General features: G+C 35.3%; 1 protein-coding gene across 4 annotated transcripts in view; it reads right to left on the reverse strand.

Moving 5' to 3' along the window:
* The window catches only part of pdm3 (POU-domain protein pdm3), a 233,417-nt gene that overhangs the window by 15,681 nt on the left and 204,614 nt on the right, over positions 1 to 13,122 (reverse strand). For 3 of the 4 annotated variants that reach the window (XM_083120397.1, XM_083120400.1, XM_083120396.1), the window contains exons 6-11: positions 9,721 to 9,879; positions 6,901 to 7,085; positions 2,024 to 2,126; positions 1,470 to 1,577; positions 695 to 875; positions 154 to 210 (exon numbers count right to left, since the gene is read on the reverse strand). In XM_083120397.1, the coding sequence (XP_082976523.1) occupies positions 154 to 210; positions 695 to 875; positions 1,470 to 1,577; positions 2,024 to 2,126; positions 6,901 to 7,085; positions 9,721 to 9,879 (793 nt within the window). The remainder of the gene's footprint in view (positions 1 to 153; positions 211 to 694; positions 876 to 1,469; positions 1,578 to 2,023; positions 2,127 to 6,900; positions 7,086 to 9,720; positions 9,880 to 13,122) is intronic. The other variant, XM_083120398.1, reaches the window with a different exon arrangement.

Here is a 13,122-nt window from a genome sequence, read left to right on the forward strand (position 1 = left end):
TATTTTCTTTTAAACTAAAGTAGGTGTGAACAAATAATGAGAACAGAGAGAGAGAAATATAAAGCAAACTTAAACAAACATTAAAGGTTGTACTGAGCTGGTGAAGAACGAAAAAATGGAGATTAGTAAGAAATGTTAAAAAACATCACCTACATAGCTTGATGCTGTGAGGCAATCTGCGCAGCACAGTACATCTGAGTAGCCAGGGCACTGGGGAAAGAACAGCAAAAATTACTACTTTTATTTTTTTGTGCCGTACTCAAAAACTCTTTTTTTCTTTTCTAATTTGTGCTTCTAAATATGTAAGACAATTACTTTTCTTTTATCAATACAATTTTTCCTTACAGTTATGTATTTTATGTAATCTACAGCAATGTTAATGAGGATTAATATTTTCTTTAATATATTTGAGCAAAAAAAAGAGTTCTATGAGAATTAATAAAAACATACCAAAACATTCATGTCAACACACACATCACAAACACTTTAATGAAAAAAATACATGATGCCTGAAGTATGTTTGTGGAACAGTTCTAACAACTTAAGTAGTTATGATTCTAAGAAACTGAGGAATAGAAGAAACCAAAACAAAATAAAAAACAAGCATTTTTTCTTATTATTTTACTCTGTTGTGAAAAAAAATAACTTATTTAATTTCCTCAAAGGTTGTGAAATTCAACTTTATAATATGTACCTGCAAATGGCACTTTGACTGTAGGCAGGACCTTCTGTTATGCTTAGAGCCTGTCCAACTTGTGTTTGTGTTAAACCTAGAGACAGGCGACGAAGTTTGAAGGCTTTTGCAAATTCCTTGATTTCGTCTAGATTAATACCATCAACAACATTACTATTTGCTTGGTTGATTGTTGGTTGATCTGGAAAGAATTAAGGAATATTCAAATCATCTGCTCAGAATACATGAATGATAAATAACTCTTTAAGAAAAAATAACTCATTTGCTTACATCAAAATCAAGAGAATAAAAAAAATCATCTCAGTAATGAAAAAATTCAAGATGATCCTGAATTAATAAATGCTAAGGTTTGTTTTACTTATATATATGATGCAAATTCACAGATTCATATCACAAAGAATTATGACTGCAAACTTGTTTTAAATTAATAATTATTAGTTCCTGCCAAAATAATAAATATAACTAATTATACAACGACAGATGATTTGTACACCATATTTTATCTAAATTAAACTTGTACTTTAAGATACTTTATTTTTGTTGTATATATATATACTGTTCACTTTGGGGAATCAATGCAGAACTAGTCTTACCTTCTTGGGGAAAGAAATTTCTTTATTATCCATTCATATCTGTATTTAAGTACAAAAATGTGAAAGTGAGAAGTACTTTAACTAGGTATATGAAACTATAAAAATTATAATTTGTTCATAATAGGCTAACATGTGGGCTAATGTATAGACTTCTAGCAAAGACTATCATAACTTCAACTTACTTGGCAAATCACCTAAGGAATCTGTTGTACTTGGGCTTCCATTTTGCTGACTATTGTTTGTTGAGTGAATAACCGATTTATGCATTTGCGTTTGATGAGCAAGATTACCTACGGAGAAATTACATACTAAAATTAAAACTGTGTCCAGAAAAGGAAGGAGTATTTATTACTTTAAGTTATGAACTATGACAACAAGTACAAATGACAGAAAATAAGAACTATTTCCCTATAATAGGATTAGCATGGACATTATTCATTGTCTAGTGCTTCTACTACTTGTACCTATTTAATTTTATGTTTTGACAGAACACTGCTTCTCTCATTTTCAGGTGAACAATTCCTTTTTGCCAATGATGGGATTGAACGTATGATGGACCGACAAATCCAGTGTAATGAACCTACTACTTCATAGCACTGAAGCACTATACTAGGCTCCAGAGTACTAGAGATTGGATAATGTCAAATAATTAAGAACCATTCTGAGAATTATTACAAGATTACTTTTCTAACATATGAGTTTGTATATTGAACATGACATACTTAAGATAAGGTACCTTGTGGTGATGAGAGTTGATGGGAGTTATTGGTTGATAACCGGTTTATATTATTAATGGATGTTGCTCCATTCAGAGGACCATTTTGATGTTTCTCTGAAACCTGAAATAACAAATAAGAAGTATGTGTTTAGTATTAGTTTAAAGATAAAAATAAAGTGTGTAGATAATTTCTCATTTAACAACATATTTTTAACATTTGTAGCAAAAGCATTCCCCTTTCAAAGTAAAAGTTTTAAATGTAAATTGTTTAATAAGCAAATACTTTTTGTACTTAAAAATTTCATCAGTGCAAAAAGTAATTATACATATGACTATTGAAAAACTAACAGCATGTGTTCTGCTTATTAACAAATATCACAGCATGATTGTTGTGTAAAAGAAGTGGTTCATAGAATAAGAAAATATATGTCATTGCAAGGTGTCTTATTCGTCATTTGGACATTAAAACTGTATCTCTGATTATTCATCAAGTGATCAATGATTTTAAATGTTACTTTCATACAATTTGTATGCAGAAAGTAGTGAAACAGTCTGTGCTGGGGCATACAGCATAACACACAGATGGGCCTGAAGCCCAAGGGGGGCCAAAGAAGAGTACAAATTTTTCTCATACTTCTCTGTTCCAACGTTTACTCAAATTTTCGCTATAACTTGCTTGGATATTTTTACTCATTTAATCTTGCCTTGAATAAAAAAAAACATTTATTTGAGCCTTTTGTTATTATTAATATTTGGAACTAAAAGCCTTGCCTTTTAGTTCCAAAATTTGAAACTAAAAGAACAGATGAACTGTGTCTGAATAAAAAGTAAAGTAAATCCCGAGACTTATTTTAGAACAACAGCATTAATATTTGTTTGGACATAGTTATTATTCAACATACAAACAGATTTGAAGGCATGGATAAAACTTGATGAGGAGTCCACTTTCTTCAAAGAAGAGGGTAATTATGTAGTTGTTTTTTCTTCTTTTGAATACGCAAGTTTCAAAGGGATATAAATTGTCACATCAAAACTACAAAAACTTAGTGTTTTATTATATTATATTATTTCTTTAGTATCACCCCAATCTTCGTTGCTGACTTTACATGCAAGGGGGTGGAAAGGGGGGGGGGGTAAATTTCTTTCTTGTAAATGGGCCCTTGATGATTTTGTTGTGAAGCGACAAGAGACATGGGAACTTCAAACTGAAGAAACAAACAATATGGCCCCTTCAATCTATAAGAAAGCATTCATCGCATATTCCAATAGACTGAGCTACATGTGTAGCTTGTCGTGTTGCCTCAGTAGAACTGAAGGTTGCTTTTCAAAACTTAAGAGCATGCGATACAATTTCCACGGGAGTCTTCCCAAGCCCTTCCGTTCATGGCAGTGTGCCAACTTAGCTCTCTTGGAGCCAGATCTGGCTCTTTCGTGCACTCTAGCCGGACCCTGTGCTGAGTGGTTAGCACATCGCGCTGCGATGCCAAGGGTCCCGGGTTCGAATCCCACTCGGGCTTGGTTGTTTGCGAATGTCCATTCATCAATTTCATCACTCATCCCCATCTTCACAAATTAGCCAAGAGGCACAAAACGCGAAGTAAAATAAACTAAATCAATCAAACAATCTTTTGTGCACTCGTTCGGCTGTGAACTGGGATGCCCACCCCCCGTGCCCCACTATGATGCCATCTCTGGTTCCGACCCACATAGACCACCTTTCGTCATAATTATACATTTTGCACCTGACGTGATATTGTTATATTGGCTGGGTCGCCCGACTCTCTCTTATCTCCCCAGCTACTTCTTTATAGCGCAATGTTAGATGTTAAATTGACATAATATTGTCGTCAGGGAATTCTTTACTTTCGATTTCATACCGCCATCGGTGAATTATTGAGATGGGCGATGCCGCCGGATCTAGATGTTGAAAACTAAGAATAAATTGTCATCAATTTAGAGATAACGATAATAGCAGTGCCCCAGCCCTTTGACAACTAACATTACCCTAGAAGGAAGGCACTTTATCAAGCCATCGTAAATCTAGCTCCATGAGAGTCAGTTTTAACTCCATTTAAGGTGAAATTTAGTTCTTTTATGCCCATCAGGTTTGGCAACACTGCCAGGAGGCAAGGAAAAAAGCATTGATCATATGGGAGTATGATTTGATTCATTCTCTTGTGAATATAGAACTTCCAATGGAATAGAAAGATATGTCAACGGGAAGAGGGCAGTTTGAAGATGAATTTCACCAGCGGAAAAGTCGAAACTTCCATTTGATTAGCCGTAACTTGATGTTGAAGTTGATTCCCCAGAAGGAATACATGGGATTCCGAAAATTATTATTCATCATATTTTTCAAACATCGTGTTCAGCTTAATAATCAACATAACAAAATGTTTGCACTTGCAACATGGAGAGAAATTCATACTCTTGGATACACCCAGGGTTTGTTTTAGTAGCAGTGCCCATTCGGGCGACACTGAAATAAATGCACAATTTGTGCGTAATTGTATCTCCTTGCCTTAAGTATTACATGTCGCTTCGATCTGAAAGTTCAATAACTGAGTGCTCTTTTTCATTACTGCTTTTTAATTCTTATAAGAACTTCTGTGCTCTGTGAAAATTGATTGTTTTCTTTAAATTCTAAGTTTGCTGCTGTGTAGTGTGAAAACAAAAACCTATACAGAACCACAATACTTAGTACAATACACAAAGGAAAGGATTTCCTAAAAGCTTCATAAAATGTTTCTCGGGCATTAAAAACATATGAACTTTGAAAAGAATAAACAAATAATATATATTTTTTAAAAGCAAAGCCCTCAATATTCTTTGTACAGTTTACAATATTTTCTTGAACTGCCCATTGATTCACAATTCTCTTCACAAAAAATAGGTATCTGAATCAGTATTGTATGAATTGCATTTGTATTTGGAGTATTATCACAACATACCGGGTGGCCAGAATTAAAGTTAACCAACTCAGAGCCCTCTGTAGCCTGTTTGACGCATCGTAGAAATCTGAAATTTGGTGAATCCACTATGCAGACCATGGGGAAGAGGATGGCGATAAAAAAATGTTTAATTTTCCACCACCAGGTTGAAATGTGGCACTGTACTTCCATGATGGGTTGTAATAATGACAAACTACTCCAATTGGTTATGGATTTGCCTTTACCTTGCAATCTTGCAATAAACGAGATATTATTTTCTCACAACTTCCAGCCACTAACAAATGTCTCTCTAATTAATAACTCAGCTAAATCACTTAACATTATTATTTGTACAACCCATCATGGAAGTACAGCGCCACATTTCAACTTGGTGGCGGAAAATTGAACTTCTTTTTTTTTTTATCGCCCTCCTCTTCCCCATGGTCTGCATAGTGGATTCACCAAATTTAAGTTCTACGATGCCTTAAACAGGCTACAAGGGCTCTGAGTTGGGTAACTTTAATTCTGGTCACCTGATACAATTAATAACCTTGAATAAATTGAAAAAATGGGAAGTAACGATGGGTTACTTCTCATTATTAAAGAGTATTAAAAAAGTTTAGATATTTGTTCATTACCTTTGTAAGTTATCCTTCTTGAGACGTAACAAACACTGATCTGGGTTTCCAAGGAAACTACGTTTTTCCAAGTAAATAATTATTTGCAAATGTTTAAATATTTTGTTTGTATTTTTTTGAGACTTGTTAGACAGGACGAAACTTTTCACGAGTCATCTTGTATTGTTTCATGTCTCGTCTCATTAGGCATTCAGTTTCATCTCAAATTTCAAAAGGACTATACCGCATCGTGTCTCATTTCGTGAGCAACACTATATAGGTCATGTATATATTTTATTTATCCCTATTGCAAAGTTAATCCCTCAGTGGCAGCCATGGCCTTGTGCAGCGCCGTTTCATAAATTCAGTATAAAATTCTCCTTTTTCGAGGATTTGTAGTGTCGAAATGTGGCATCAAACAAAAATATTGTTAAGAAAGTTTGTTTGTCTTGTTCTCTATATGCTGTGAAAGATTGTGCATTGACATGCTGTGTATGTTTCTTATACTACACATTTCCAGACTTGAGATGAGACCGAAATTTACCCTTCGAGATCAAGACTTACAACTAGGGGCAAGACAGAGACTATGCAAAGTCTTGCCTCATCTCGATAGCAGCTTATAAGATTCCTAAATTTCAATTAAGAATTTACAATGAGTTTGTAGTATATTGAAGAAAATTATTACGACATAGCAAACCATTGATTTAATAGTAATTACTTCTAGAACAATATTTCGTTCCTTTCACTCTGAAAATGCATTCTAGACACAGCTATGAAGATAATTGTGGAGCACAATGCATACATATGCAACGATGACTCAATCAGCTCTGCATTGAGCATGCCTACCAAAATGAATGACGAAGAAGTGATAGATTTTTTAAGAAATGAGCATAGAATGATGTGCTTTGGTTTGATTTACTTTATTTTACTTCGCTTTTTCGCTCACATACTGAATATCATGTTATAAACACACTTCAAACATAAATTAATGTTGAATAAATATTAGAACTATTAAGTAAGTATACTGTGTGGCAGAGTGGTTAGTGTAATATGCCACAAGTCCAGGGGGCTCAGGTTCAACTCCTAGAAAAAGTGACATCAAATAACCAAAGCAGATAGAGACTAGGGATGGACGATATTGGAAATTTGATATCGTAATATATCATCAAGAAAATATCATCACAGACGATACGATACAATATTTTTTTCATATCATTGACACAATATCGCCAAAACATCATGACGATATATCATCTAGTTCATATCGCCTGGACGATATTGTTTCAATATCGCGATATATCATCTGAACAATATATATCACCCAACACTAATACAGACTTATACTTACTGGAAAATGCTGCGGCCTATGATTAGCAGTTGGTTGGGGTGCCACTTGCGTGTTAGTGACCAGGGGTTGAGACACAAGCTGAGGCACAGCGGCCAACACCTGTCCTGCACCGTTGGACAAAATGTGAGGTAGCGTTCCAGCATTCAAACCAAGATTATTTGCCATACTTGAACTTGATGATGGAACTGCATTAAATATAAAAAAATATAAGTTATTGTAATTTACAATATAACCCCTATGTGAATGCACTCAAATCCAATGAAGCGACATAGTGTGTGGTACTTCACTGGATTAGAAATGCTTGTAGAATAATTAATACAAAATATCAGTAGCTGAAGAAAATTTCTAGAAATGTTATTTATATTATGTGTGTAATACAGATCTTCTACTAACAGTGGTATAATTCTTTCTATTTTGTGTCATTATACCTGCATTGTATACAGAACAATAATCATAGCAATATCATAGCATTTATAATGTTATTTTTTAGATTTAGAAAAACATGGATGATAACGACAATTCCACAACAAGATTCCATTCCATATTAAGCATGAAGGCATTTGATGTTGATAATTGACCCTTTCCTTTAATGAGGTTCAGAAAGCTGTGGCAACTGGACTTGCTTATCTGTTAACCTGGGTGCTTTATTGTTCTGCTTATTCCTGATTAAAATTACTACCTAAGTGCTAGTGTCACTTCCTTTATGGCCGCTGCATGTAGGATACATCCTTTGTTTATGTTCAGTTAGTATAGGTAGTAGTATCATGTGGTCATGGCTGTTATGGAAGAAACGTTGAAGTTACCTGATATTTTTAAATACGAGGGTGGTTTGAAAAATTCTCGGAATAACCACCAGATGTCAGTGCTAGGACAACGAGGTTCCCGCATAGTAATAGGCCATCCTTTATTAATAAACACGTGGCGCGTCAGTGTTCTGGGTAGAGATCTGTGGTGCGGACGTCACTTTGTAGTTGTTCCCGTGCAGTGCTTTGTGAAGATGGAAAAAATCGAGATTCGAGCGGTGATTAAGTACTTCGTAAAGAAAGGTATGAAAGCAAAGGAAATTCATGCCGATTTTCTGAACACACTGGGGGACTCTGCTCCTTCATATTCAACTGTTGCAAAGTGGACAAACGAGTTTAAATTTGGTCGGGACAGCTTAGAAGATGATCCACGTAGTGGTCGCCCAAAATGTACTACTACCCCAGAAATTATTGAAAAAGTGCATAAATTGGTCATGGAGGATCGCCGACTGAAAGTGCGTGAAATTGATGAAGCTATAGGAATGTCATCCGAATGGGCGTATCACATTTTAACAGTTGAATTGGATATGAGAAAATTATCTGCAAGATGGGTGCCACAGGACACAGGACCATAAACGCATGAGAGTGGACATTTCCGAACAATGTTTGACTCGTTTTAAGAGAAACCAAACAGATTTTTTGCGCCGGTTTGTGACGACAGATGAAACGTGGGTCCACTACTATACCCCAGAGACAAAACAACAGTCAAAGCAGTGGAAACATGTTGATTCACCACCACCAAAGAAAGCAAAGGCAATACGGTCAGCCGGAAAGGTAATGGCGTCAGTGTTTTGGGATGCGAAAGGGATTCTGTTGATCGATTATCTTCCCACTGGTCAAACAATTACGGGACAATACTACGCTAATCTCCTCGACCAACTAAAGCATAAGATACGGGAAAAGAGGCCAGGTTTGGCAAGAAAGAAAATCATCTTGCATCAGGACAATGCGCACCCTCACACAAGTGTCGTTGCCATGGCAAAAATTCATGAACTTGGTTACAAATTGTTGCCACATCTACCTTATTCGCCTGATTTGGCTCCCTCAGACTTCCATCTTTTCCCCAAACTCAAAAGTTTCCTCGGTGGACGGAGATTCTCTTCAAAGGAAGAACTAATAGCCGAAGTTGACACGTATTTCACAGGCCTGGAGGAATCTAATTTTCGAGATGGGATCAAGGCATTGGAACATCGCTGGACCAAGTGCATTAGTGTACAGGGAGACTACATTGAAAAATAAAAAAAAATCACTGTTGTAAGTCGTTTCTTTCTATTCCATTCCAAGAACTTTTCAAACCACCCTCGTATTGTGAATGTGATGTGAATTCCAGGAACTATAACGGAGGTGAAGCTGTGCTGAGAGTGAAACATTTAATTATGATTGAATACAAAAACAAACAGAAAATGCAGATAAAACTGACATTTATGCAATGGTTCATCTGTACCTCATGTTGTAACTGGAGCTCTCGGAGATGATTTGAAAACATAGCAACTCACTTGTACTTGCAAATCTGTGACATGAGAAAAACACAAACATATCGTTGCCATGAAAAAAGGACATATCTTACTGAATGAAGCAGCAATATTACCATGCTTCTTTTCTTTTTCAGGTTACAATTAAGACATGAATTCATTCCCAAACTATTTTTAACTTTACACATTATCAATATGCATTCTGTTCCAATCATCATACATGATGCATATAGATGAATTGGATAAGATACTTCATGCAAAAAAAACATGTTTTATTTATAAAGTACAAATTAAAACTGTACTAGCCTGGTAATATACAATCTTCTTTCAAAAAATGAAATGAGCATAATTGTGCATTCTTCGTCATTTTCTTGCCACATTTCAGTATCATTCTCCCACAAATTTTGTTCTGTCAATTAATACAAATCTTACTTTGTTCATTCCTTGGGATGGAAACACATGGAAACTTTTCACTTGTTCTAACCCATAAAACAATTTATAAGCTTATGAATATACTTCAATAAAACTGATGAGAGATTTCCTACCTGTATTTGCTCCAGAGGTGAGAAGATGAGGTTGTGCAAGGGTTTGAAGATTGCCCAACGTGGTAGTGACCACCTGCCCATTTGTGAGTGCCAGATTCACCATCTGTCCACTCGCCACTTGATTGACAGGAATGGTTAAGATTGTCTGAGTTGCAATACCTGAAAAACAACCCAATACAAGTGTTGGTGTTCCCCACTTAAACAATCTACAATGATAACAATTATAACATGGACAAAAATTTCTAGTCAAATTGTATTGACATACACATACACACACAAACTATATTTTAAAAAATGACCGGACAAGGAATGTGCTTACCTGCAGCTGGTCTGGTGCCAGTATGGGGTAGGTCTGCCATTCACCACTAAAAAACCAGGGGACTAACATCATACCACAAAAAACAGCCCCATACCATGATGCCACCTTAGCCAAATTTCTTGGTGGGGCAATACACTCTGGTAAAAACCTCTTCCCAGGCATTCGCCATGCCCACAAATGTCCATCACATCGGCACAACAGTAGCATGATTCGTAACTCCACAGGATGTTTTTCCATTGTTCTAGGGACCACTGGCAATGTTCTTTGCTGCAATCGATGTGCTGCATTCCAGGCAGTAATCGTTGGCTTATGTGCTGCAGCTCTCCCATAGAATTCCAGTACTACCACTTCTCGCCAGATGGCAAGAGAACTGGCATCACTTCCCAATGCCATTCCAAAGTCTGTGGCCACAGCGTCGAATGACACGTGACAGTTTGACTTCACCACATGTTGGAACACTTGGTGATCCCTATTATTCATTTTTTTTCTTCCCGGGTCATGGCTGTGGTTTTATCACACCCTTAAATTTCCATTTCATCACTACATTAGTGACTGCTTCACATGATATCTGGAACCTGTCCGAAATCTCACGGACGGAATACAGTACAGGGGTGGTGGGGGTCCAGTCATTATTGGCAATATGTGTGTACAGGTGTAGAAATGGAGTAAGCAAGGAGAATGATGCAATATGCTTCATTTTATGCTTACTTTGTTTCCACAGTTGAAGATGCGGTTCGTGGCCGTGAAAATTTGTATTTTCCTGTGTCTGTGTTTCCTCTTTCCTCTTTTACTTGGTATTTAGCTCTTGTGGCCCTCCTTTCTATATATACACACATATATATATATATATGTTCCTCATGCATATAGCACTGCTATGAAGGCACATTTAGAGGATGTGGAGGTAGGATCCAACATATTCTCGATCTCGGCCATTTTGGAGCTAATGTGATCAGCACCATGCTCTGATCTCTGCCTTCATCACCCCCTCCTCAGGTACCCAATAATTTAAGACTGGGTGAGCCCCAGAGCCACAATATGCTGAGACAAAGCTGGAAAAAATCTGACCTTAGATCACCCAGACCGGGAATTGAACCCAGATCTCCTGCTCACGAGGAAGTCAGACTAGAAAAATTGAAGTGATAAGAAAAAAGGGTGGATAAAAATCATGATTTTTAAAAATAAAACATTTTTGATGATTTTTTAAATTTAAATCGATTTTTTATATATTTTTAAGAAAACACGCTTAAAATTGCTTGTGGGATTTTTGGCGTTTTATAGAAATGCTTTTTCTAGTAAACAGCCCTGTAAAATATTTGAACAGTTTGATTAAAGAAAATAAAAAATGTATGTAAATATACATTTTTCTGTTTCTCATACTGTATATATGAACCTACTATGGTAATGTTTGTTGAGTGTGTTAATGATACTATAATGATATAAGTAACTTTTCTTCCAGTGAAAACAAAACGTTATGGATGTAATCTATGAATAATTGTAACTTAAAATATCTTTTATAGCCTTTGTAGCTGAATTTTGGCAATTCTTTTAACAATAGTTTGCAAAATATCAGCTGCTATGTTTATTTACATTTGATAATGGCATTATTTACGGTTTAACATGATTAGTATTTTATATATTTTCTACAAAAAATGTTTGCTATTTTTGCCTATTAAAATTATTGAATTTTATATCAAGAGATATTTAAGTGTGTTTACAGTTTTCATATTACATTTCCTTTCATGTCAGCTTTACCCCATCCGTACATATATATTTTGCTTCTTATTCTTTCTTAGAGCCTAATAAACACCATTAAATGATTACGAGATTAACCCTTAACTAATGTCGTGGGTCCACTGGACCCTTATTTTTCAAAATTCCATAAAATAAAATTAGTCGATCCTGAAATCAACTGTAACACATATTCTTAATATTTTTACATTTATTTATCCACTCTTAATGAACAATGTAAATAAGACCTTACAATCAGGTTCACTTTGATTATTATTGAAATGTGTGTTTAATACACTCGAACAAGGATTACTGCCAGCCATCATGAAGTTATTACTGAAATAGATAAGAAGTATGTTTTGGTGGAGGCACATAATGGTTCGGATCCCACTTTAAACTGTAAGTCCAGTCCCGATTAGCCTTACTGTGCATAAAGTGGTCTTAAAACACCACATAAATCAATCAATCAAAATAAGTATGTTTTAAGTAGTGTCGTGGGTCCACTGGACCCCACCAAGTCTCACAAACTTACCTTACACTCACGAGAAAAGCACGCCCGTTCTCATGTGAGTACTTCAGCAAACTAGTGGAAGGTAGTGAGAAGCGCAGTGTGCTGCTGCGCACCCAGCTGCGCATACAAACGTTCAAATATTCAATATGGGTCCAGTGGACCTACGACACTAGTTAAGGGTTAATGTACTTTCAACAAAAGTGCTTCTGATATCTACAAAATCCTTATGTACATTAAACAATAGATTAGTTATTTAAAGTGTTTTAAATCAGTGATTTAAAAAAATCACCTGATTTAAATCAATCCACCTTGGTTTAACATAAACAATAAATTTTACTTTACTTTAGAAAAATAAAAGATTTAATAAAATAAAATTTAAACTGTCAATGACAAAGAAGCAATGAAGTATCACTTTATAATTGACATGGTTCTCCGACATTAACACTGACATAAATTCATGAAGAAATGTCTGCACTGCATTAACATACCACAATGTTTCATAAAATTGAATTCAGTCCAACAGAGCACTAGAATATGAATAATTTTTACTGAAGATATTTACTTTCTTCATTCAACCCACATCAACTACAATGCTGGTTTTTATTATTTTAGTACAATATTTTCTTTATTAGCTACTTTTACATTTTTATTTATAAACCTCTTTCATTTTTAAAATTTCATTGATAAACATATTTGTATTTGATATGCATATAGTTCTTTGATGTGTTTATGCTAATACTAACTTTAAAATATTCACTATGAGTATAACCAGTTGGTTTTCTTGATATTGTACCAACCATTAAATTTCTAAGCATAACATCCTGCAAAAAATTTTATTTCCTTG

The sequence above is a fragment of the Lepisma saccharinum genome, chromosome 4, assembly GCF_977018435.1.
Source record: "Lepisma saccharinum chromosome 4, izLepSacc3.1, whole genome shotgun sequence".
Classification (NCBI taxonomy): Eukaryota; Metazoa; Arthropoda; class Insecta; order Zygentoma; family Lepismatidae; genus Lepisma; species Lepisma saccharinum.